Source organism: Phyllostomus hastatus, unplaced genomic scaffold (assembly GCF_019186645.2).
Source record: "Phyllostomus hastatus isolate PE091 unplaced genomic scaffold, TTU_PhHast_1.1 phas_contig_98, whole genome shotgun sequence".
Taxonomy (NCBI): Eukaryota; Metazoa; Chordata; class Mammalia; order Chiroptera; family Phyllostomidae; genus Phyllostomus; species Phyllostomus hastatus.
The window spans coordinates 4,606,654-4,633,571 of NW_025333999.1; the positions used below are offsets into that span (position 1 = coordinate 4,606,654).

The window sequence follows — 26,918 nt, forward strand, 5'->3', positions numbered from 1 at the left end:
TGTGGAGCATCACATATCCATTTGCCTGTCACTTTTCCTAGCTGGGACTATATCTGAAAAGCATCCTTGCCCAGCTCCTCACCCCCAGTGCTTAAAGGATTAGATACCTGGGGTACCAGAGGGCTGAGCTATGGAGACCTCCTTGCCCAACGTCACCCCTACTTTCCGGTGATAGGTCACTAAGGCAAGCTGAGTGTCTGCACCCCAACCTTCTCTGTCTTGGAATAACTGCAGCATTCGAAATGATATCCATTTGAAAGGTGAGCAAACTGAGGCTCCACAGTTAAGAGACTTGCCCTAGATCACACAGCTGGCTCCAACGGCATTGCCCTCCGAGGTGCACTCCTTCCTATCCCTCCAGGGGGAGCAAATATACTGAGCAGTGGTGAGAGAGACAGTGGCACAGGATTGGGCCAAGGTCTGGCCACAGAGCCATGGGACAGGTGAGAAGAGTGCTGACACGTGGAAAGGTCAGTGTGAGTACTTTGAGAGAGAGAAAGAGGCAGGCCAAGCTGCAAGTCTCCCCAGGACTACAAACAGAGCAAACAGGGAGATGCTCAATGCCATTGCCAGCTTCTCCTTTCTCTCAGCAGAGTGGCCTTGAATGAAGTTCAGTATTGGGACACAGTGGACGTGCTGCAGGGAGAAAATAGTACATGCCCTGGCTCCTCAGAGGCTGACAGCTTGTTGCCACCTCTGTGTGGACACATCTGTGAGGAGTGCGCAAGAGCCACTTTTATCATCACTCCAAGGAACGAGCCAGTAGGATGCCTCTCACCAAACTCCACTGGTATGCAAACCTGAGAGGGAAGGAGGCCCGGCTGGTGCTCACAGGCTAGGAAATGATGAAGTTGCCAACCTTCAGGAGGGAAGTGGAACCCACAGTGCCTTTTGGACTCTTGTCACCTTTGCCTGGCATTTCCTGAGCTCCTTTGCCAGAATGCTGGCTCTTGCTGCTGGGATGAGAAGACAGGATTTGCCCAAAGCAGGGCTACCCTTGCTCATAGCTGCTTCATGAAGGGCCACGCTAAGGTTTTGTGAGGTGCATGGCATAGCTTCAGGGTGCCACGTGCCACCCAAAGGGATATAGGACCTGGTGCCCTGCAAGAGCTTACCACTCCATGCAAGAGACAAAACAGCAACAGAGACCTCTGCAGCTACACAGTTGTCCTCCTACAAATGGCAGCAACTGGGAAACATGGGATTTGAGAATCGTAGGCCCAGCAATACTAGAAATTCCAGGATACAGGGCTCAGGACTCTGGGTCACAGTAGGAAACCTGGGGAGAGGGACACTATTGTGGGTGAGACATACAAAAGAGGACAGTTTAGGGGGCTTGGAGGATCAAGCCCACATGGTCTGGCAGCTCCATGGAGGGGGGTGAGGGGAAGCATTGTACTGAAGATGCTGGAGGCCCAAAACCAAAGGGACCCTGCATGTGCTGGGGGAAAGCTCAGTGCTGAGAGGCCACCAAGGAAACGCAAGAGGCGTGGGTATTCCAACCAGGATCCTCTCTTAGCTATCGATTCCATTAACAGAAATGGCAGGCCCAGGGAGGCTGTGGGCAGCTGCTCATCCACTGGGCATGCTTTTGGGTGGGTCTGTGGAGAGGGGCCAGGGGGTAAATTCTGACCAGAAGACAGTGTCATGGATATAGAATGGATTGGGCAGGTTCAGGGCAGCCTGTCATCTTGTGGACTCGAGGAAGCACTAGTTTTTCCCACCATATGCAGGAACAGTGGCTCTAAGTCCTCATTAACTCCCCTTAGGTTCTGAGCTGAGGTGCCCACAGGAGAACTTGTGAGGACAAAGTGCAATGGGGCACTGGGGGTTTCAGGGAACAAATCTCAGCTGCCTTGGAAAGGTCACTGGGAGTACCCCAGGGCTCTGTGGCAGTGCCGGCACAAAGGATACCCCCAGGACCAGAGGACTAGACGGACCAAAGGTGTTGGAGCCTGTTTGGGAGAATATATCTGGCTCATGCGGCCCGAGTCTCATGTTGTAGTGACTGGAAGGAAGACAAGACAGAAGTGCAGGCTTCACAACACACCAGCCCCAAGACACCCCCACACAAAACTCTCTAAAAAGGGTTCCATGAAGATGGCCTCAAAGACTGTGCGATCTTTATTCCATGAAAATCTTGAACTCAACACAAATGTCATCTTTACATAGGATGGTAATTGTACAAAGAATTAAAAAGTTTTTGTAAAATCTGATTAAAATGCTGATTCCTCCTCCCACCCCACCCCCCTCAAATCAAGGGACGGAGACAGGATGGAGGGTATGGGCAGGAAACAGGTATGGAGCCCCTAAACTGAACTAGGGAGTCTTGGTGCCAGTAGACAACTGGGCCTCCTATCCCTCAGCACCTCCTCAGGCCCCGAAGCCTGCTGGTGAGTTGAGGCCCAGCCGGCACCTTCTCCCTTCCAAGCACAGGGGTCTGTAATAAGGAGTGGGCACTGAGCACATGTGATAGGCTCGAGTCTAAAGACCAAATTCTCTGCCAAGTGGAAAACTCACAGGCGAGGAGGACAGGATCCCTGAACAGTGGGGGTGCAAAAATCCTGTAGTCTGTGGCTATAGCCTATGTATAAGTGTGTGTGAAGGGGTCAGGCAGCACACAGGCCAACACTATGGGAATCCAAGCTGCCATTTGTTCCAAGTAGGCAGAATATTCCCAGAAAGACAATGCTAGCTACTTTGCAACTGTCCTTTGGGAATCTCTGGGCATGAAGCCCCCTGGCTTCAGCTAGGCCGAGCTGTACTGGCAATGCATCAGGCACAGGCCAAAGGGCAACTCAAAATAGTCTGTTTGGCAAATGGAGCTTGAGTGGAAGCCAACTGGTCAGAGGACCAGAGAGCAGCCTGGGACTCTGAGCATCATAGCAGGATCCTAAAGGCTGGGGTGTAGTGGTATGGGGCTGGAGCTAGAGCCCAAGGCCAAGGCCAGTCTGAGGCAGTTACAGCTGCTTGGGCCTGCTGATGATGAACTGCACCTCCTCAAGCCTGCTTCCAGTCCCAGAAGGCTGGCTCCAAGATGCCAGCAGGTGGCCAAGCCTTGTAGTATGTACAAACTACACTTAAAGCGGGGTGGGGGGAGGCCAAAAGCCTCCCTTAAAGGCAGATATTGCTTCTCAGAGGACTTTTCACATCAGGCAGTTTTCTGCTGAGATGCTGGATTCATGACCAAAAAAGGGCTGATATTTATTTTTAGAGCAAAGAAACTTCTCAGAGGGCTTATATGATGCAGCCACCCTGGCCTGCACAACTACCAGCAGCTGCCATTATTCTAGGGGACTAAAAACGAGAAGGGTCCCTGCACTGGCCACATCCCTCACAGATGTGCAGAGAGCTGGCCCCAAGGGCCCTGAAGCCCTCATTGCTGACCGGTCCAGTGCTCTAGATTTTGAGAGCCCTTTCTCACCCGCTAGCCCAGACTCTGACCCCCTAGGAGCAGGGACGATGGGCTCCAGGGGCCAGGTCAGCTGGCTACACAGCTGATCCTCCCCAAATGCCCTCACCAGTGGCTGGCCCTACTGCAGCATGTTTCCACCCACCTGGGAGGGACAGAGGCAGCCCAGGATGTCCTTTCCCTATGCGACTTTAGCAGAAGAGGAAATCGGAAAAATGCCCAACAGGCAACAAGGGGAACATCAAAAATGGAAGGACTCTAGGGGGCTGAGTCAGCTGTGGTTGGTGATAGCCTCTGGCTGATGAAGTCACATGAGCTACTAGACAGTGCTAAAGGACAGCCCCCATTCCTCACTTGGCAAAGCTGTAAATGTGTGTTCTTCCTTTGGCTGAATGAGATCTCCCCTGGGCTAAATGTCACTGCCAGGTCCAGGAGGGAAGTGGCAGAAAAAGATGAAGGGAGAGAGAGAAAACATACTTTTGATGGGGGCTTGCACACAGAGCAGCACCCATACCCATACGTGTGTAGGAAGATTGTCATCACTCTCTGGGTGATGTCACCAACCCAGAGGAACCCAGACGACCAGGGAGGCTGGGTGGGACAGCCGGGCAGTCTGTACACAGGAGGCCCGGGAGGCCAGCCAGGCAAGGCAGCTTTCCCGGAGGCGGGACTAGGCGTGTGCTGCTCTGATGGACATGACTAATGCACCCGGGGGACAGGCCCAGGCTCTGAGGAATTCCATAACTTGATGGAGTCCTGTCCCTTTCACAGAAGAAAATGGACTTAAGCTAGAGCTTGCTGGGAAGGAATCTGGAACTGAAGACCGTTTTATTAAGAGTCCGTGTCCAATGATTAGGCAGGACCTACATAGAGGGAGAGAGAAACCAGTGTGAGAGAAATGGTGTGGAATGTACCGTTCCAAGTCACAAGAACAGAAGAACTGCAGACCTAACCAGCCTCCTGTGCCCTGTTCGCTGACAAGGCACCACAGAACAGCGTTGGAGCCAAGAAGCCCTGCCTCAGCCTGGCCAGCTGAGAGCAGAAACAAACCCTCCTTTCCCTTAGAAGAGCCATGGATGTCTCCAAAACCACCTAAGTGTGTTCATGCTTCTAGAAAGAACTGCTTCCAGTAATGTGTACCCCATGTTCACGATAGCATCTCCTTTACCAGTCTCTGAATGTGAGAGTCCTCTCTGCTTGTCCTCCTCACCTGTCCTACCAGCCTGATGTGCCATGCCACCAGGCCCCACTGACTCTGAGGTTATCCCCCTGGGTCTGCTCTGCTGCACCCTGCATTTCAGGAAGGTGATTCAGTCCTCCCTTAGGATTTGGGTGGAGGAAAAAAAGGGGATCTCAGGTAAGTCTGTAGGACTTACAGCTAACACCTCACTTCTGCATTCCTACAAACCCCAAGTAACAAAAAAGAAATTATAAAAAGAGAAATCAGTTACAGACACTATTAAGGGGAGATAAATAAAACAAAACAGGCTGAGGAGGAAAGTTGTCCTTTCTTTTTCCTGGGCATGGAATTCAGCTCCCCTTGACCAGGGAGAGGCATGGGGTCATTCCCACCCACACAGCAGCAGATGCCTCTGCTGAAGTCACGGATACACTGACACTGACTGCATTCCCATGGTCCCTCAGGGCATGCATGGGAAAAACCCGCCCACTGGCCAGCCTCTCAGTCAGGGCACATTCCACAAGGCTAGTCCCGCCCAGAATCCCACCAACTGCATGTGGGTATATGAGGGGTCACTCGGCAGCGTGAGCAGATGGGTTACAGCCCCGCCCTCCAGGCCTCTGCTTATTCTCCCACCCCCACCAGGGGCCTCTTCCTGTCCTTGAGAGCAAAGTGGAACACCTCTGGATTGGGCAGCATCAGGCCTCAAGAACAGACTGGAACCAAGTCCCTCAGAGACCCTGTGGGTCAGAAGCTGAGGCTGGTTGTCTGGGAAGAATGCCCCATGGCCTCCGTCTGCACTTTCCAGCTCAAATCTTTCCAAAACATGAAGCATTCCTTTCCTCTCTGGAGCTATTAAAAAATACCCATATGTTCCAATCCTGGGAAAAGGAAACAAGGAGACTAAAATAGCTGGAGTGTGCTGCAACTAGAAGACTAGGCCAAGTCCAAGAGAACCATTTCAAACTTCCCTGAACCCAGGTCCCGGCCCAGGTAGCTAGGGACAGGTGGTTGCTCCTAAGAGGGACACTACCCAGAAAGAGCCAGGCAACAGCAATGTGATGGAGAAGAATCCTAGGACATCCCTGGCCCCATGAGCCAGGTAAACATGATCCCAGCACTGGTGACAGGGAGGCCACAGCTCTGCCCACAGCCCACCTGAACAGCTGTAGAAAGGAGGAACCAGGGCACTTTTAGCTTGCTCAGCTAAGGTCTACAGATGCTTTAGGGGCAGTGGGACGTTGGCTCCCTTGTACCCACCCTGTCCTCCCAACACTAAACCCTCAAGCAGATCTTTTTAGCCAGAATTTTTTTTTTAAATAAAAGACTACAACCCAAGTAGAGCTGGTTTCAGAGAATGTGGTGGAACAGGCCAATAGCACTGCATGCTGCTAAGCAGGGGAACACATGGTGGCCTAGGACTGGGCTGGGAAAGCAGTATCTGCCCCCTACCTCCTACCCTGTGAGCCTGCTGCTTCCCTGAACTGCAACATGACCCTGAGGACTAGCCCCGTGCTTTAGTTGTCATCGGAATCCTTGTCTGTGAACAGTGGCCAGAAGGGGTCCACACTAACAACCCCCAACCCCAATTTAGTGCCTCTGTTCGGTTTCTTTTGGTGATTCTTGTCTTGCGGCTGCGTCGGCAGAACTGACCCTTACTTAATACGACTGACAAAAATAGGCCCATTCAGGAATTTTGGCTCCAATCCAAATGGAAACACAAGAACAAGGAGGGAAAAACAATTTAAGTTCCAAGAGACCAAGGAAAATACCTCTAATGTCCACCCCTCATCCTGACACTGCCCACCCCCCACCACCAAGGCAGAACCACCTGCATGGACCCTGCAGCCAGGGAAGCTACTGGAGGAGCCGCTGGGGAAGCGAATGCAGTTTCCTGTGAGGGCTGGGTGGCAATGGCTGCAGTCAGTGGTGCAGGGTCACAGGCTCCTACCTCAGAGTGCCTGAGGCACAGGGTGCAAACCCACAGGGTAGGTCCTTCCTGAGAGCAGCAGCCCCTGCTAGCCCAAGACAGAGCTTTCCAGTGCAAAATGATAGGAAAGAAAAAGCCAGGACCACAAAGACCAAAGGAAGTCTTACAAAACCCAAGGTGGGGAGGGCACATGGGGAGAAGAACAAGTTGAAGTCGGCCGAATTGCCAGAGCCTGGGGCCCGCAGGCCGGTAGCGCAGATACTGTAAATCTCACCCTCCTTCCCGCCAAGACAGCTGTTCCCAGGACTCTCAGATTACTTGTTGCACAATCTTTCCAATTCATTTAAAAGAGGAAAAAAATGTGAAAAAATAAAGAAAAACATGTTGGCAGCAGCAGAGAGCTATTGGAAATGCTGTCACAGCCACCCAACAAAGTCAGAAGCAAGCAGAGCACTCAGGAACCCTGGAGCTGTCCTGCAGAGCTTGGGGGCCAGGGGCAAAGGGCACAGTCACAGTCCTCTAAAGTGCCACATCAGCAAAAGCAGTTCACCCTCAGCTAAGCTACCCTGTTTGAATGACCAGGTCCCATGCCATTTTCAGCCTTTACTGTTTTCTTTTGGCCATGAAGATTAGGAGAAAGGCTGTGAACCCCCTAGAAGGAGCAGCCCACTAGCAAATCCAGGGTGAAAGTAAACCCAAGGTGTGGCTGGCACCCAAAGTGAGAAGTCAGCTGCTATCAGGAATGCTAATTGGACCCAAGAATACAGCCATTCACCCTGCAGAGGGCAGTTGCCTGGCAAGGCAGCCCTTCTGGGCAGGCATGGAGGCATGGCACCCCCTGCTGGCAGATGGATTAAAAAAACAAACAAAAAAAAAGCCAAAGCTGTGAGGTAGGTGGGGGTGAGAGGATTAGAAAGGGGGGGAAAAAAAACCAGGTCAAGGCTAGTGACAGAGGCAGCAGGCAAACTGTATATACACTGGGAAATTTCATCTCATTTGGGCCCACTAAAAATGAGGTAATTCAGCATTTATTTGGAGTCCTAGAGAAGCCTTCAGTGTCCCCCCCCACCCCTCCACAGGTGAGCCCTCCACTCACTTGGGAAGTCTGGTGCCCTTACTGCAATAGGAATGAGGAACAGTGACAAGGCTCAGAGCCCCCTGGTCCCCAGAGGCAGGCTGAGTGCACACGAGAACCTGTGCATGGCACCTGGGAGCAGTATCACTCTTCCCAGCTGCTGTAAGTGATCCTCAACCTCACCAGGTCACATTATTTACATGAAATGGTCAAGCGGAGCTTATGATTCATTTAGTCAGAAGAAAATACCAGAGACAGGACAGGTCCATGAAAGAACACGCTTTGTTGCCCAAATATATTCCCTACTATAGACATGCATACTGCTGCCTGCCTAGAGCAACATGCTTAGGCCCCCAGGACCAGCTCTCAGGCAGTCTACAGACCTGTCTGCTCAGCTGATTGAACTAGACCTCCCAGAGGCCACCCTGTGGAAACAGCTGGCTCTACCTTATAGCATGGTCTGATCGCCAGGCTTCTTCTCTAGTCTCTCTGGGCCAGTCTGAGCTTCTGCTCCGGAGTATCACCAGGAAAGCACATAGCTGGAGGAAGGCCCTCTTTCCACCACTGTGCAGCTCCCGGCATTTCTACCCGACCCACCTCCCACTCTGAAGCTGTTGCTCATGTGGGGCACACGTGCAGGCCCCATGGAGCACAAAGACAAGGACTGTTAAAAGGCACAGGACACGCATGTCCAAGTGTGACCAGAGTTAGGAGCTGTGAACACAGCAGTGAGCATGCTCTGGGGAGGATGGCAGTGCCCTGAGCCTGGTGACAGAAGGGCCCACAGTAGGCTGCTCCATCCCTGCCAAAGTGTATCACCTGGGACAGCCATACTGTATGTGACTGTGATGCAGGGAAGATGACAGACTGGGCATGGTTACACTAGGATCAGTGCCAACACCTGGGCCTCAGTGCCCAATGTCTTCACCAGTACCCCCCACCCCAGCCATACAGTGTCAATACCCTCCTCTTAGCCCAGGCCATGAGGGAGAGAAAACGGTGCTGGGCTACCACCACTTTAGTTAAGAGTGTTAAAACGGTGGTCAGATAGTTCTTATGACCATCATATCTGGTCTCTAGCAACTGGGACATAGGATGACTGGTTCGAATACATGCGGATGTGTAACAAGATGCTAAGTAGGACCCTAACCTGTTTCGGAGTCTTCACTGTCAGAAGAGCTGGACTCGCTGGTACTCTCAGACTCTGAGGATGAGAAGCCCTTCATCTTGGAGGAGCCAGCAATCACATCCACTTTCTCGGCTGCAGTAAAGCAACATGAACTGTGTCAGGCAGGACCCAACCCGGGGGCTGCTCTAAACCCAGGCATACCTCTGGAGGAAAGGCCTGAAGGCAGTCTGTACCCTATGAACCAGAGAACTGCTCCTGGTGGTGTCTAAAATGCCAATCAGCCCCATGCTTTTCAGTGTTGTTAGCCTACTGCCTGCTAAAAACTCAGCTTATTAAGCTGCCATCTCCGCCCCCCGCCCAGCCAATCTCTCAGAATCCCTTCTACAGAGTTCATCAGGAATAAGAGACAGACAAGAGGGCTTTCCCTTTGAAAGGCTAGGGCTCACTCAGCAACTTTCCAGGCAGTGGGTAAAGAGGACCCAAAGACCCCTGGAGTCAGTCTGGACTGGGGTGAAGACTATGTACAATGTGCTGATAGGGATCCTAAGTGCTACTACTCTTAAGACAAAAGCTGAGGCAAGATGAGGCACTTGTAACACAAAAGGGCTGCCTGGAAGACCCAGAGAGGGGCCCCACCGAGGTAAAGACTGGGAGGCAAGTGCAGAGCTGCCTTCAGGCCTCTCTCCCAGACTCAACCCTCAGAGGCACCAAAAAGGTTTGTGTGCGTGTGTGACTTTTTTTTTGGTGGTGGTGGTAGGTGGGGAGAGACTCAATGGTAGGGGCTGCTCAGAACAAGGTTGAGGACACCGCCATGCAGGTGGGCCCCAGATGGCAACCAGCCAGAGAGGTCAAGAAAGGCAATGACAGTCTAAGGTTCAGTGCCATGTGACAATCCTCCAGAGGTGTCATGTCAAGGACACAGATTTTTATCATCAGAGAAAAAGCCAAGTCTGAAAGAGAGTCACCTGAGGTTCCCATAGGAGCCTTCCTGACAGAAAGGCAGGGGTAAGCAGTTTGGTCAACCCTCCCTTGGCTGGGACACCCCCAAGCCCCAGGGGGACCCAAGGGCACCTTGAGGTTTCCGTTTTTTTCGCAAACAGGAGGTGACGTAGCGTTCCAGTTCCCGCAGGGTGGATGGCTTCAGTGTCTCGAAGTCAATCTCAATCTCGTCAGGGTTGGAGTTCTTAAGCGAGGGCTCCCTTGACTGTATGATATGCACCACTCGGCCCAGCTTCTCACCCGGGAGCTTGTTGATATCCAGACTGAGCTGGCGCTTCTCCTCATAGGACATAGGCTTGCACTTGTCCTCCTCCTCTGACTCATATGCTGGAGGGGGCTTGCTCTTCACAGGTGCTGGCTCCTTCTTGCTACGAAGGAATAATGCAGATGCTGTCAGGAATAGGTGCCCTGGGAAGCTGGGCACTCATTCTCCTTCACTGGGGGAATTGAGGGGCCACCACATCTCCACCCTGCTGATCTTCACAGGAAATGGGGGCTGCTGTGGCCTGTCCCTGCTGTCTGTACTATGCTACCTACCATCCTCCCTCCCACCCCAAACCTGGTGACTGCTCATCCCTGGGAGAAGGGCAGAGACGATCACAACCCCTGGCTGGGGGCAGGCTATGTCCCCATCAGGGAATTCGGGTGGCACAGACCTTGTGTTACTGTTGCTGCTGTTGTTTTTCTTGGTCTTTTTGGGAGGAAGTTCCTTGGCTTTGCTTTTCTTATTCTCTTCCACTTCCTCTTTCTTTTTGTGCTTTTCTTTTTTCTTTTCCTTCTTATCTTTCTCTTTTTTCTTTGGTTTGTTCTGCTGGGGCTGTGAGAGGGCTGCAAGCTGCTCGTGCACGGCTTTGAGCTATGAAGCATACAGGCAAAACACACGCCTGTCAACCTGGTCTTGATCAGGAACCCCAAACATCAGGGCCCAGGGATGAAGGAGGGGGCTGGTACTTAGCTCTGTGACCTGCCACCTCATCAGATTTCCAAAGTACTCATGCCCACCCAGGCCCTGGACTCCAAAGCTGCCCAGAGGAGCCACCTAAACTGACAGATGCTAAGCCCTCTGGCCATCCTGGACCCAAAATGAGGATCCCGAGGAAACTGGGCAGAGGTGTGAACCCATGTTGGCACTAGGGCCTAACGGCCAGATTGCAGGGAGCAGAGAGCAACCATACAGCCCCAAGGGAGATGAAAAAATCTAGTTAGCCTCCATCCAGACACTGGAAAGCTCCAGAAACCTTGCCTCTACCCAAAGAGCAGCCATTTCTTTCCTCCTCCACATGCTGAATACATTATGTTCATATGCCTGTGACCTTTCACAAGGGCACCACTGGAATTCTGTTCCTGCCAGGATTCAGAGCCACGACAATCTTGTGAAATCTCTAGGGAAACTGCCCGGTCCATAGATTCCAGGAGACTGGGGATGGGGATGCTTGTGCCCTCACCTGCTCTTGGAGCTCCGCCAGCCGCTGTGCTCGCTCCTCCTCAGAGTCATCAGTTGAGCTGTCACTGTCTGAAGAGCTATCACTGCTGCTGTCACTGGACGAGGGTGGGGCCACAACCTTGGTGGGGGGTGGCACCGCAGGGGAGGACACAGACACCAAGGGCTCCTCAGGCTCGTCTGGCATCTTGGCAAAGCGCATCTCGAACACATCCTGGGGGGTGGGGAGGTGTGGGTGGGGAAAGCTGGGCCCTCCAGGGCTGCTGGGTCCCCAGACATGTGCGTGGAGGGTAGCCAATCTTTGGCCCAGTGGCACCAGAACCTCACTGGCTGCTGGAGTCAACTCAATAAGTGGTGGAAGGATCAGAGAGCTTCATCAACAGTAACTCTATACCACCAAGCTAAGAAGCTGGCTAGGTCCTGACACCAATCCCAACACTCCTCTCTCAAATCTCACAGTGAGAAAAAGGTGCTCCTCACACACCACCCAGATATGGACAGGTGACATAGAGCACAGGAGGCAGCTGCCCACTGAGGACATTAATCTAGGGATTCTTGATAAATGGTGGGTTGAGGGCAGGACCTACTGAACTTGAACTTAAGGCTCCCATCAGGTTGGTGCACAATCAGCACATCCCAAAGGAAGCTTCTGAATATCAGGACTGAGTACCAGATCATAACAGTGAGCAGAACAGGAGACTCTGCCCACCTCTAGTTCACATTCCTGCAGGGAGTAGGTGAGGTCTGCAATTTTAGAGAGCATACCAAGCAGAGGAAACAGCATGTGCAAAAGCCCTGCATGAAAGTGCACCAGCACAGAGCCCTCAGCCAGTGACGGGGCCAAGCTGCCGTTGCAGCAGGCATGGGTCTGTGTCTGCCTCCCCATTCATCAGATCACTACTGGGGCACACAGCTGAGCAGAGCCATGCCACTGGCTCAAGTGTCTCCAGGACATACCAGGCAAGGCGAGTAAAGTACAGGATAGCAGGTGTGGGGCTGATGAGAACACGCTATAGGAGGGTGCCAGCCTTGTGAGGTGTAAGCAATCTGAGCAGAGGCCACAGGACTACTGAACTTGATATCCCACCCCAGGAGACCGAGACCATCCAACTCTAAGATCCAGAAATCTGATGGGACTGTGAGGTTATGGAGCCTGGGCACCTGGGGGAGGGGGGATGTCCAGCTATGTGCTGACTCACTAACTAGCTGGCAGGTCCCTCCCTACCTTAAGGGTTTCATTATAGTAAATCCAGTGACTCAGGACAGGGTAGCAGTGGAAGGAATAGTGCTGGCATCCCACCAGGACTTTGGGATCTGCTTTAAGCCTGGCGTAAGTCAGTTAACATAATACCTTACAGGACAAAAAGGGTCTTCCTCAAGTGTGAGTTGATCTGCCAGAGAGCAATGTAGCCTAGGAGGCCCAGGGGATTGAGCCCCAAGACTGCTGTTTCAAACTGGTGCACACTTGACAGAGACAGCTCTAGAAGCCCTCGGGAAACACAGCTTCAGATTTCCCCTCCCCCAGGGCAGCAGGGCAGGCATCCCACATAACTGAGGTGCTATCCCTTCCCTTCCAGACCACCCAGTACTGCCTCCCAAAGCAGCTCCTTCTCCAGCAAGGCCTGGGCTCTCCTGTCTGAGTGCTTTTGCTGTTACGTACTAGAAGGACAACACCTTTCTAATTTATTCAGAGAGAAATCCTAAAGCGGGTCTAAGGGCTACAGAAAAGACAGAAAGAGCAACCAGAGACCACCACCCCAGCTGCCAAGGAGAGGGGGCTTCACACCAGAGCAGAGACCCCAGTAGGGCAGTGAGAAAGACCCTCTGTCCCACAGTATCCTGGATGTGGGCAGGCTCAGGTCCCTGGGTGACCCACAAACATCTGGAAGATTTAGGCCTGCTGCCAAGAAGCAGCAGTTAGGTGAGAGAAGTGTGTCCAAGAAGGTGTCAGGGCATCAGGATCCCATGAAGGTAGTCATGGCAGGCAGTGCCCAGCACTAGATGCTGCTGAGAGGTGGCCTTTTACTAAAAGTAGGAGCTGCTTCATGCCACTTGTTGGCCCAGACTCCCCTGCCAGCTGCCAGGCAGCACTACCCTTGCTATAAGAATGTCCCTGTCTCTTTTCCACAGGTTGTAGCTGCTTTGAAAATGTGTGGCAGCACTCATCCTGGTGGGTCTCAAAGTAGACCCAGCTTCCCTGCCCAGCATGCCGTCACCTGTAACCCACCTGGAGAATCTGGGCCACATGATGATTCTTGCACTAGCAAACCACACTAGTTTCAGCGCAAATACCTCTCTCACTAGAATGTTGACCAGGATCACTTACATCAGGCTGTATCAGATTCACAGAGAAGCATGCCCTCCCCCTTTTAGTGAAACAGAGATGTTTAGATGCTGGGAGGTCACAGTGCCTAAAGACCCCCAAGTAAATTCACCTAAAGCAAGTGCAATTGGAGACCCTCAGATGACAGAGGCCCAGCCCTTTCCCAACCAAACCTGGATATTGCTGTGGGGTTTGGCCATACCCGAGGCATATCAGCCATGAAGAGAGGGATGAAATGCAGTCACCAAGAAACCCACTACACGTCAGGTGCTGGGGACACAGCCATGAGTGGAAGATACTCAGACATATACCCACCCCTTAAAAAGCTTCCTGTTTCTGTCCCTCTTGAAATGCAAGATCCCAATACTTTTCAGTTCAATTTTTCCTTACTATAAAACAATTTCACACTACCTTGAATTTGCACTTTTCCTGAAATAAACTGGTAATCCTCATGGGCACCAAACTTCCTAAATTAGTCACTTCACAACAAAACAGAGGTTAGGGGGAAGTACTGCCAGCAGCTCTGGTTCCAAAGCACCCCAGGCTCCTTAGGAAGCCTTGAGTCCAGGGGTTTGTGACCATGGCTGCAAAGCCCAGAATTTTAGAGGCTGGAAGAGAAAAATGAAGTACACCCTTTGCCATATCACACTTCCCAGGTCAACCCCAGTCCTTGGGTACTGCCTAACAAAGAGACAATAGGTCCCAAGACCTCTTACAGCAGCAAACAAGGGCTGGGCTTTGTTCCTTTCTCTCCTTGCTGAGGAATCCAGTTGTCTAAACCATGCTGATCCAGGAGAGCTTAGAGAAAAAGAAGAAAACAAAGCCCCAAATGCCATAAACACAGCAACTGTTTTCCAGAGAGAAACCAACACAGGGAGCTTACCACTTTAATTCTGCCATTCAGCAGAGACCCTTATCCTCCTCCTGGTATGTAACTCTCAGTAATAAGATGACCCACACCTTGCAGCAGGCAAAGCAGGCTGGGGGTGGAGGTGGTCTCACATTGAGCTGCCCACCTAAGTACTGCCCCATCCACCCCAGCCTGGTATTTGGGGTCAATGTATAGAAAGAAGCTGCTGTGTGGTAATCAGTGGCCTCACTGTAGGTAAACCCCACGTTTAGGCATGCTCATGCCACTCCGAGAACAACAATAAAATACGCAACAACAACAATAAAAAACCATGTAAAACTAACAAAAAATTAGGAAGACAAAAAGCTAGAATATATTAGATACTTTCTTCTTTTTAAAATAAAACTGCTACAAACAGCAATCTTTGGTGCTGGCAGAGAACTTGTTTTATCTGTTTGCATAAGGGCAAATAAAGAGTATGGGTATCAACCAGGGCAAAAGAACTGGCTGCCACTCAGTCCTCCAAGGAGGGAGGGGGTGGGGGTGTCCAAGGAGCAGCACCAAGGGCACCACTGCCACCTGGTGATCATGTATGAGAATTGCAGTAAAATGATAAAGCCTGAACTCCTTAGATGCCAATTGGTGAACCAGCAGCAATGCGAAGAAAGCCAATAGACAGCACCAAATAAAGACAGCCCCCCTGCCCCCTGAAAACCTAAGACAAAATAAAACTAAGAAACAGCAGCGGAAATTAAAAACCTTCAAGTCTCTTTATGTGTTCAAATACCAATAGCCAGATCCACACTAATAAAATTAGAGCCTCCACACTAATAAGATTTTTTCTACCCTAAGTATTCAGAACACATCTTTTGAACCCAAGGCAGCCCCTAACTTGGTCAGGGGCCAAGTTAAAGAACAATGAAGACTGTGATTTGGCTCCTGGGAGAAGGTAGGAGACACTATGGTGGTGAGTGTGAAACAACATGCAGAGCTAACACAGCTGGAAGGCAGACTGGCAGCAGCAAGGGTCAGGTGACCTTCTACCTGGAATGGACCCTCAAGTCGCCGAAGTCCCTGACTTCTGCCCTGGAAGGATTTCAAGGGTGGTTGGAAAAGACAAGTGTGAGGAAGCTCCATCCAGCCACCAGATGTGGGATGTGCTAAATAGACCTCAGCTACAGCCAGAGCACCTGCACCTTGTGCTGGCAGGTAGCCTTGCCCAGAGCCTGCTGTGCCTAACCCTGAAAGCAGAAGCAACCTGGAGCTTTATATGTATGGTTTTAAAGATTTAAAAAAAAAAAAAAAAAAGACAGATTATTAACAGTACTAAATATTGACTTTTATTCTCCATAATTTTTAACGCCTCATCTTTTTTTTTTAATTACTTTAACCCCCCTCATCTTTCTAGTCAAGGGTAACTGTTGACATGTGGATATGTTTCCCTTCAAAAAAAAAATAAGATAATAGTGTTGACTTATACTAATCTGCCCCACCCTCACCCCAACATCTATAGTGTGCACAGTCCAGGATCCAAGTGAAGGGACCATCCATTAGGGCATCATGGACACAAGAAACTTCTAGAAGCAGCTGCCCTGCAGCTGGAGGGCAAACCAAGGCTTCAGGGCTATAGTGAAGAAATGTCCACAGTCAAGCAGCTACTTTAGATCACAACTGTGACAATGTGTCTACCTGGCAAGAGTGTCCCCCGCTGACTTGAGACAGGTCTGTTTTGCAGAAGAGATTGGGCCATGCACAGCACACATGCTCTTCTGATCAAGGGCAACCAAATGCAGGTGGTGGTGGTGGGGAGAGGCTTTCAATGGGACACCCCAAAACCCAAAATGTCCAAGATCAAAACCTAAACCAACCCCCCTGCATAATCCCAACGTGAAATGTAGGTGTTAGATTCTGAGTCCACTATTCCAAAGCAAGGTGGCATTACACCAAAGCAAGACTGGTGAGGAGGCTAGAGATAAAATCTGCCAAGAGCCGCAGAGGCCTGGCCTGCCCAGGAGCTTCCCAGAGCCTCACCTGGAGCTTTCGGGCCATAGCCACCACCTCATGGTCAGGAGGGTTGTACTTGTAGCAATTAGAGAACATCAATCGGACATCGGCACCAAATTCCTGAGCATCGCGGTACTCACGGGCCTCCAGTTTAGACTGAAAAGACAAGACAGGCTGTGTCTGCCTCTGTTGGCCGGAAGAAGGCAACAGGGAGGGTTGCTAGCTGGAGCAAGTTGTTGCCTCAGGGGCTTGGGATTTATCCCAGGCCACGGGAGAGAGGTCAACGTCCTAGTTCTCAGTGTCAGGTGGAAAGGGAGACAACAGCAATTCTCAGGGCCACAAAGTGCTGCCAGAATGCAAATCCACCCATGGGGTCACTGTGCCTAAGGGTCACGTGGACACAGAATCCAGAGGCAGAGCTTAAGCCAGAACTGAAAAGGGAGGACTGGGTCTAGTTCTGACCAGGTGTACACTTGTCTGGTGATACAGGACAGAACACTGGTCAAAAAGAGCAGAGCACCCTCCCCCGTTGTGCCCATCCCATGTATGGGCAAGCTTATTCCCACTTGCAGAAGAAATATGCAAAAAAAGCTTAAAATAAAACCAAAAGGCCTCAGAATATGACAGTGCAAATGCCAGCACTTGTCATGTGCCTTCTACTGAGAGAAGACAGCAAGGCCCACCCCATAACAGAGTGGCAAAGTCAGTAACCCCCACACTCTCCGACCATCTACCATATGCAAAGTGCCAGTCAGCAGCATTGGGACTCAAGGTCAAAGAGGGCTCCTCCTGAGACCAGGGGACAGCACTGCTATCTGTGACCAAAACTGCCACATTGTTTGGGAACATGTTTGTACAGTTCCAGCAGGGGGAGCTGGGTTCTTTTTGGCTGGTGAAGAACCTAGAGAGCTGCCGGGGCACATTTCTGGGGTCTCCCCCTGGTCTCATGGGTGCAAGCCCATCCACCCACCCACCTTGATTGTGCTCATGTCCATGGGATGCTTTATGATGTCACAGTAGTCGTGAAGTCCCAGAGCCTCCACATCCACAGGCTTGTAGAAAGGCCAAGCATAGGCTGCATGCTTCTTGGCAAACATCTCCTTGAGGATGCCACTGCAACACTTGAGTTGCTCTGAAACCTTGCTGCTCTTGTCTGGTGCCAGGTGCTGCTGTGAGTCAGGCACATCCTTCTTTGGGGGCTTGACAGGTCGACTGCTCTCTCGCCGGGGGCCCAACTTGGTGTTCTTGGGTTCCGAGGGCAGCAAAGGTGGCTCATGAATGGGGTCAATGGTAGTGGGGGTGGTGGTGTCTGCTTTCCTCTTAATACCCTTCTTTGTCTGCCAAGAGTGCAGGCAAGAGAGCACGGTCATGGGTGTGGCCCGCAAAGCAAGCCCTTGAAGTCATTGCTGAGGCCAGGTCTTTCCTATGGCCCCAACCCTCCTGAGCAAAAGGAGACTCTGCCCCACCACTCTGCTCTGTAGTTGGGATAGGCTCTGCCAGGGGCAGGAGAACATGCACCACCAAGTCTGGTATCTGTGCACCAAAGGCCAACAAAACCTCATAAAGCAGCTTCCTACTCAATGCCAGGGGTGGTCCCCACCCTGAGCCAAGCCTACCAGCAGGGCACTTTGGAAGGCATGTTTCAGAAACTATTAAGTCAGTCCCTGCCAACATGCATGGTCTAAATCAGAAACAAGAGGGGCCAACAACCCCGGGGGAGTGTCTCCATCATGGAATCTCTGGGGCAGCAGCTTCTGGGCTGTGCTGACTTAAACATAGCATAATTCTCCCCCCACTGCCATCCTTTGGGAGCAAGGAAAGACTGCATAAAGCACTGGCAAGGATGGGTAACCATCTTTTGCAAAACTCACTGCTACAGATCAAGTGGTAGGGGTGGGAATGCTAGCTGAGGTGGCAGGAACCTGTCAGTGATCAGGCCACACACAAGCATACAAGGAACACTCACCTTCACAGGCTGTGGGGTGGCTGCGATGATGGAAGGATGGCTCTGCACAGGCTGGGGGGCTGGGGGGGGTGGGGGCTGGGGGGGCACCAGTGGGGGAGTCTGCAGTGGCTGGGGAGGCACCACTGTGACAGGGGTCTGGACAATGAGATCTGGGGTGACGGTGGGGAAGGGGTGAGGTGTGGCCTGCACAGGCGGAGGGTTCTGCTGAGAGGCCTGGGTCTGCGGAGGAGTTGATGCTTGTGTCGTGTTCGGTACCGTAGAGACACCAGGTTTTGCTGTCCCTACCAACATAAAAGGGACTGGTGGTTAGATGCTGCACCCGACACATGCAAGCTGAGCTTGTGGGGACACTGTCACATGTGGCAAGCAACATCTTCATAAGCATAACACAGTGTCACCATAACTATTTGCCTGGGAGAATAGCTCAAATACCCTGGACCTCAGCTAAGTCTGTTGACCTGCCCAGGGTGCTTCAACAGTGATGGGATAGTGCATCCATATTTCCTACGAGTCCTGGCTGCAAGTACCCACGTGGGTACAAAGACCCTGCCTGAGGGGGTGGGGAAGGCCGGGGCTGAAGGAGGAAGCAACACATGCTGAGCGTCCAGGACTGTAGATGAAGAATGTATAAATGTTTCTTGGCAACTTCAGGCAGCACTGTTCTCATTCCCAGAAGCATTTCCTCTGAGTAAATGTTCCTGGTGGGGGTGGGCATTGGAAGCCATGGTCAAGGTTTCTGGAAACTGGCAAGCCCCCACCTCCCTGAGCCACAGGGAAACTGGTCGGCTGCTGTCTCTCTGCAGCTGTGTGGGAAGCCCTGGACACACAAGGCCCCACACCTGCCCCATGTGCAGACTGAACTCATGATAACAGGGAGGGAGAGCGGGGCTCCTTGGCTGAAAGTAGATCAGACACCTCTTGGCAGGCTCAGTGGCTATGGGGTGACTCAAGACTAGCTCTCTTTGGCTACCCCTTAGTACTATAGGGCAGATGACTGACTTCATTCCCATGAAGCCATCACTTCTGAGCAGGGTGGAAAGCAAGGTGAAAACCAGCTCCTGAGAGAAGCACATAGCTCACAGCACAGCCACCTTGCAAACATCACCGTTCTGCAACATGGAGCTGTGAACAGCAAGATGCCAAAGGCAAGGATGGGCACGGACATAGACAAGGCAGGCTCAAAGATGGGGCACCAAAAAGCAGGCATGGGTCCAATACCAGCACATTAAGACAATTCACAAAACAAACCCCCAAGGCTCTAGGATTGGGTATTAGTTAAAACTGCCTTTGGTCAAGTTCATTTCTTTTCTCTAAAATGGAAAAGCATCGACTATCTATGGCACTGCCAGGGTAAAGAATTCACATATTTTTAAAAAGGCAGGGCTGTTATTTCTACTTTAGGGGAGGGTCATGTAGTCATGGAATCCTGAGGGACAGATCTACCACTGAACCTGGCCCCACTGCATCCAAACAACAGCCATCTTCCTATCACTCCTAGTCCTCCATTGGAGGTGGAGAAGAGCAAGCACTGGGGAGAAATAAAGCCATTTCCTTGCTTTTTCAGTGTGAGGTGAACAGTACTGGGGGTTCCCTACCTGTTTCTTTCCTCCCACGTCCTCTTCCTTTTGCCTGGACTATCATGATCTCCGTTTCTTCTGTGGGCAGTTCGTTTATTTTTTGCAAGAAGAGCTTCTCCAGAGCTTCTGCCATTAAGACTATATCATCTCCAGGCTGGAAGAGGAGACAAGTGAGGTGAGGGTCAGAAAGCCCCCCACCTTTCTAAGCAGAGCAAATGCTCCCCACACAGTGCCACCTACCTTTGCCCTAAATCATGAAGCATCATATTCAGGGTCTTCGAGCTGAACCCCAAAAGCCCACACCCGGCATCACAGTCTCATGTGCCTGCAGATGTGCTGAGTCAGCACCTCCCTCTCTAGTCTCTTAAACTCTGGACCATCTGAGAAACCATCCTAATGCCTTAAACATCTAACAATCTGCCCAACAGACAGGGACCTTTTCCTGACACAATTCAATTCACTAGATACACTTGAAATCACACAGGATTTCTTGCTACAGGTATGTTAGCAGGGCTCCAACCATGCTCCCCAGTGTATGCCCAAGGCAGCTCCCTGGGGCTCTAAGCAATGCCTATCTCACCATGCCTTATGGGTCCCCCCAATCTCCCCTCATCTGTAACATGCTGTTCCCACTCAGCTCTAAACTGAGAACCTTCTCATCTGTGCACATTTCACTTAAATCTAGTGGTGAAGGCTGAGACTTTAAAAATGCAATAAACTTCAAGAAACTCACCTACCCATCTCTTCTGGGCAATTTTACCCACTACATCAGCAGAGGTCAAAAGCTGAGTTCTGTATAGTGTCTCCCTCCAGGGCCGTTCTATTTGAAAGGGTTGGTTTTAATCACATCTGTGGTCTGAACTGTAAACAAATGATCGGCTTCATGGCACAGCCGAGCCGAAAGGTTTGGCTATTGGGTTAAGAAGCAATCTTCAGGTCTACATGTAAGATCGGGGACACTTGACTCTACGGCCACAAGTTCACAATGGTTATGTTCACAGTTCCAGATAAGGCCCCATCACCCCCTCTCTCATATTGATGTTTTCGTTTGAGCACACCTTTGTACAACTACATTTCAGTAGCCTTCTTCCTGACAATTTACATCACCCAAATGGACTTTTTAATGAGCCGTCACTGTTTTTTCCATCCTTCTCTACTATACATAGTCAAAAACTAAAATACCAAACGCATAAGGAGCACATCCTTCAAGCTAACAAGGATGGCTGAGAAGTAAAACATGGCAACACCCCTCTCCCCCGCAAAAGAAACACAGCCAGCCACAGGCAAGACTGCAGGTTCCATTACCCTTGCCTCTAACAGTCTCCTCTGTCAGACTCCAATTTGCTCCAGCACCCCTGCCCAAGGACTCCAAACATATCCGCCTCTTTTTCCTCCCCATAGGGCAGCTGTACACTGGCCCCCACATCTCACCTTATTGTAGATATAACAATTTGTAAACATAGTGTTGAAGTCCTGGATACATTCCTGAGCATTCCAGTAATAGTTGTTTTCCAAGCGCTTCTTTATCGTTCCCATATCCATAGGTGTTTTAATGATCTTATAGTAATCCTGGAGAGCAGAGAGAGCAAAAGGCCAGTGTCACCTCCACAGTCACACAGTACTTGTAGGTGGACCTACAGATTTCACTCCAGGTCACTCCACAGACAGACAGCCTGAAACTCTTCCATGGAGCCAGTGAGCGATCTCAAAGGGGCCCGGGTATAAAGTGGACCAGGGAAGGATTCCCAAATGCCGGGAAGTTAATTTGTACAAAAAACATTCAAGTTTGCCAACTGCCCCATCTGGGAACCGTTTGTCTTCACTGAGATCTTTTTTTTTTGTGGTGGTGGGGGGATGTTAAAATAACCTTCCATTTTTAATAAATAATGGGGAGAACATACAGACTTTAAAAAGCAGTTCCTATTTAGTAAAACTACCTATGGCAGGTGCTATTTTCTCTCCATAATGTGAAATTTTATGCGTCCATAAAATGCAAATTCCAGTTGTCAAGCCCACCCCCCTAAAAACTGGATCCCTTGCTTTCTATCACATTGAAGAACCACGGAACAGACCTCCATCTTCAGTCAAATTCACTGCATTTTCACGTCTTTTACTTGTATATAGTCTAGTCTACTACTAAGGATCTACTAGTACCAGGAACAACTAACAACTAAACAGGTAAACTGCCAAATAAGGAATCTGCACAGCCTTCACAGACCCAACCCCTCAAACCCTTTGATCTTATTCGACAAGTGCCAAACAGAAGGAGCTAGATGGCAGGCACAGATGTCCTAAAGCCCTTCAGATCAAACAGCTTTCCTCTAACTCTAGAATACTACAAAAACAACCAAAGGGGAGAATTTGGGGACAGATAAGGCAGCACCTGGGTTTCCAGGTAGAAGGACCAGAGGACCAGGCAGGGGACCTGCATGCAGCCAGCTAGCCCCACCAAGAACCCTGGAATTAGGCTTGGATGGGGGATCAGAACAAAGTCCAAGTAGAAGTCCAATGGTAGGGGCAGATCTATGTGTTAGCACGCACCAAGGTCCTGCTCAGGAATGGTGGTGGGCAATATTGCTAAGGCAAGCCGGCACTGTGAATTTTTTTGAGTTGCTCAATACCCAGGAGAAAGGAATAAAACCTACCGGCTTACACAGATTCCAGCTCCAGGCACCCTGGCCAGGAGGCCTCAAAGAGGAGACTGAACCAGACTTTCAACACTATTCCATGCTCTGATCTCCTCTCCCAAGAGAACCAAATCCAACTATATCTTGCCTCGTAGAAATTAAGATTTTATTTATGGCCAAGAGGTCTCTTAGAATGGTGTCAGGTGCTTGAAGTGGGCATGATGTGTCAAGTGGCTCAAGGGCAAACAGGAGTGGTTAAGGGTAGAGCATGAGGGAAGAGGTGGAATTAAGACAAAAGGGGTGTGGTAGGAGAAAGGACTGACAAAGGGGCAGTGGGTTTAGTAGCACGACAGTCCAACCATACATGTGCACTGAATGTGAAAGACATAGGCATCCCAGTGAACTGTCTAGCAAGGACCAGGGGCCAGATTGGAGGTAAAGATCTGGAAGATGTCTGAAAACAAAACAAAAAAAAACACATTGGGGAGGCCCTATTAACATCTCCTGAAAGGGGTAGTGTCCCTAAAAAAAAACAAAACAAAACAAAACAACAAAACTGGGCTTTAGCATGACATTGCTCCCAGCCAACCAGCACCCCTCTCCCACTCCCGTCCCTCTGGGTCTGCTCCTCACTATCCCCACCTCTCTGAAGATACTGGATCAGTGCTACTAACCACCCATCTCTCCTTCCTACATCTGAGCTGCTGAGGATGATGTCAACAGTCAGAGACAAAGGGAATCCTTGGTCTAACAGGCCTAATAGACCTAAGAGACCACCTCCCCTATGTCTGTCCTACTGGCAGGAATGCTCCTGTCTAGAAATCCCAGGTCTGTCAGTACCTTTTCTTCTCCTGCCAGTCTCACCTCCTCAGCCCTCTGCATCATCCTATACAAACCAACCCCCTCTTCATTCTGATCCTGTCGGGTTTCCCTTCAAAGCCAAATTTCTTCAAATGATGGCTTCGCATCCTCACCTTCTCATTCACACCGTCGCGAATCTGGTTTCTACTTCTGCGTCACATCTTCCTAAGGTCACCAATGCCCTCCTAAAGGCCAACAGGAGGGTCAGGTTGGAATCCTCATCTCTGGCCCCCCCCCCCTGCAGCCTCCAATGTGGAGACGTGGGGGGACTGCTCTCCGCTGGCAGGTCTCCTGGCTCCCTTTTGCAGGTTCCCACCTCCCTTCAGTGCCCTAAAAACACAGGCCCATCTGGTTTCCACCCCCAGGGCTTCTCCCCCAATTTTCTATTTGTTCCAGGAAGGTCACCCTCACCTGTGGACCCCACACAGCCAGTTCAGCCAGAGACTAGAGTAGCAAGCTCTTCCACGAGCTTCCCTCCAGTGACAGGCTGGCTGTCTCTACTCTTTGTCATAGTCAATGTCCAAGAGTGACCTCTGAAGCCCAAATTTGGTGAGGACCCTCTTTTGCCTCCAGCCCCTTCCCTGAGTTAACTCTTGACCCAGACCTGCAGTGTCCTCCCTCTCATGACTCTCTCTTCCCCTGAGTGCACATGATACATACTCAATGGACAGATAGCACTGGACAATTGTCACAAATAATGGTCTTCAAGCCAGGAGAATCACACCTGTGCGTTCATCCTTCTTGAAACTGGATGCCTGGCCAAGGCTGAGGTTCCTATAACCGTATAGCTCTAATATTTACAAACCCCTGCCTCAGTTATCTAATTCCAATCCCTAGTCTGGGGGGTGCAGGGGTGGGACTTGGCAAACAGCAGAGAGCAACTTAAAGATAATCATAATCAGTCCTTGATGCTTTGAAGAAGAAGAAAAAATCAAAGCACTTGAAGAAAAAAAAATTAAAGCACTTAGCCCTTTTGTTCTCTGAGGTTCAGTTAGGGATACAAGTTGAGTTTCCAGAATAATTTGCTAGGAATGTGAGCAAACAGAGAGAGAGGGAGAAGAGGAGCAGGGGTACCAAACCCCACTCCCCAAAAAAACAACAACAACAACAAAATCCCAACCAAAAGCAAAAACAAAAACAAAACAAAAAAACCCAAAAACAAAAACACCACACAAGAGCCAGTGCAGTGTGGCCATGAAGGGGCAGGTGGGCAGGAGGCTGTGCAAAGGGGCAGCTGGGGCAAAGATGTACCCATAGCCCACCTCTAGCTAGGCCACCTCCATGAACTTAATGCCTGGGAGATAATGCTCTACACCTTTCCTGCCCTGTGCTCTGGGTGACAACGAGGGCACAAGTACCAAAAAGAAGAGTGCTCTTGCAGCAAGCCAGCCTCCTCCCCCTCAGGATTTGACCAATTGCATCTATTTCTCCTAGGCAGGTCAGGAGCACTTGAGAAGAGAATGGCTAAACCCCCAAGTGCTCCCATTTCAACTCCCCATGGAATGGAAGAAAAACTGCAAGCACTCCTTTACTCTTGTTTTAATTGCTCTCTATACAATATTTCCCAGGATCCTAATCTCTAAGAAACCAGTTACTGCCTAAACCAATAAGCATGTCCTCTGTCCTCCCTTATCTCCACTCATCAGCACAGCAGAGAAGACTCACTCCAGGCCCCATGGGTGCTGGAGTTCAGAGCCTGGCCTCATGCTTTCACAACTCAAGCGTATCTGTACTCTGCCTGAGAGTCTGTCCTCCCCTGGAGCAGTACAGGAGGGGCCCTGGAGGATGCTACCCTGGGTCCTACACAAGCTACTCACAGGGAGGTTTAACTTGACCGCATCCACAGGCTGCTGGAAAGGCCACGCAAACTGGTGTTTCCATAATGTCTTGAGCACCACTTTGAGCAGATATTGCAGTTGGTTGGTCTGCCTCTTGGGCTTGTTGGGATTGGAGGTCTCCGGGGGTGGAGGGTTGGTGCTGGCTGTGTTGGCTTGCTGAGGTTGGGCCTGGGCCTGTGTTGTAGACATCTGGGTAGTTTCTAGTCCATCCCCCATTACGGGCAGATTTCTTAATCTCGTCCCAGGGCCGCTCTCCGCAGACATGCTACTGATCCCATCACATTCTTCACCAGGCACTCTAAAAGGAAGAGAAAAGCCACCATCAGCGGAGAGCCACCGCAATGACAGGTGTTCCCCACCACAAGTGTAAGAACTGAGCTCCTCTGGCAGAGACTGGTTTAGTCAGGTAGGCCAAGGAGCCACTCCATGTGCTAAAAGGGCCTGCTCTCCTTAAAGATTCATCACCCAACAGGGAAGACAGACATCAGCAGGGAGGGACAGCTCATGGAAGTGAGCCAACAGGAGGAGGCAAAGGCTATGAAGCTCTGGAGGAGGAGGGACAATGAGCAACAAACCAAGTTTTCATAACATCTGAGAGCTTTTAGGGGTCACTGTCTGTGTGAGAGACAGAAGGATTTGCAAGCCCCAGATATACGTCCTTTACATTAAAATTCTTGTTTGTATTTGTGACTCACGAACCATGGCATCAAAGCCCGAAATCCCATTTGGTGAGAAGAGGCCTGGCAGGGAAGAGTATGAAGTCTGGCCTCCTGTGCACTGCTGAGTATTTCAGGCAAAGCCTCCTATTTACTAAGAATGTCTTCTGGCAACTTAATATATGGTTGCTGATTAAAGAAATCCCCAAAAGGAACTGCTGATAACACAATAATGAATTCATATTTGACCTATCATTTTACTGTTCTAACTTGCTTTTCAAAGAGTATTTATAAGGATAGAGAGAGACCCCTCCATGACCTACATGGGGATGGGGAGGGAATGTGAGGACACCCCGCCCCCCAGCTCAGTGCCTATCTGAGCACCCTGCCCTGTGGACTCCTCTCACCTGAATAACCCCTGCTTTAGGCCACACCAAATTCTGCTGAAAGCATCCTTACAGGGGAAAGTTTGTGCACCTATTCAGTTATTTTAAAAAGATAACTGCAGGGCAGGGGTACACGTTTTTATTGCCAAACCCCTTCCTCATACTGCTGAGAGCTTCCACACTCTATTAATGAGAAGAAACATCTGTTTAAACTTGTGCTGACCATTTGCATTCTTTTTGTGTTGACTAGGAGCTGCCTGTATCACAGGAGTATCTCCATTTATATCCCCAAGTGGGGAGAAGAAAACCTCTCTAGCTGAAGAAGTCAGGCAAGGGCTTAGGAAAGAGGGCCAAAACAAGACAGGGCAAACTGGCTGGCTCTGACATGGCTTTCTTCCTGGAACACACTTAGCACATGCTAGGCATTCTAGCTACTGATGAATTACTTTATGATTCAGTCCAAGTGTAATTTAAACCAAAGTTCCCACAAAGGTTTTTTATAAATGCAGTTCTGGCAAGTGATCAGCTTTTAAAAGCACCAAGGGAGAGCTTGATATGTGAAACAACACAGTGGTGAGTATTCTGTGCGGCTGTGGAAAGCTAGACCTCCTGAAGCAGGCAGGCTGACCAACTCACGTGTGAATCCTGACCAGGTGACCCCAAT

General features: G+C 50.5%; 1 protein-coding gene across 4 annotated transcripts in view; it reads right to left on the minus strand.

The window, feature by feature from the left end:
- Positions 1–26,918, minus strand: part of BRD4 (bromodomain containing 4) — an 83,315-nt gene that overhangs the window by 8,683 nt on the left and 47,714 nt on the right. For 2 of the 4 annotated variants that reach the window (XM_045853242.1, XM_045853243.1), the window contains exons 2-11: positions 25,192–25,510; positions 21,318–21,455; positions 19,905–20,040; positions 18,310–18,590; positions 17,318–17,680; positions 16,371–16,499; positions 11,171–11,380; positions 10,382–10,581; positions 9,798–10,093; positions 8,748–8,858 (exon numbers count right to left, since the gene is read on the minus strand). In XM_045853242.1, the coding sequence (XP_045709198.1) occupies positions 8,748–8,858; positions 9,798–10,093; positions 10,382–10,581; positions 11,171–11,380; positions 16,371–16,499; positions 17,318–17,680; positions 18,310–18,590; positions 19,905–20,040; positions 21,318–21,455; positions 25,192–25,476 (2,149 nt within the window). In that variant the 5' untranslated portion in view covers positions 25,477–25,510. Of the gene's footprint in view, positions 1–8,747; positions 8,859–9,797; positions 10,094–10,381; positions 10,582–11,170; positions 11,381–16,370; positions 16,500–17,317; positions 17,681–18,309; positions 18,591–19,904; positions 20,041–20,619; positions 20,734–21,317; positions 21,456–23,487; positions 23,560–25,191; positions 25,511–26,918 lie in introns of those variants that run through there. The other 2 variants (XM_045853244.1, XM_045853245.1) reach the window with 2 other exon arrangements.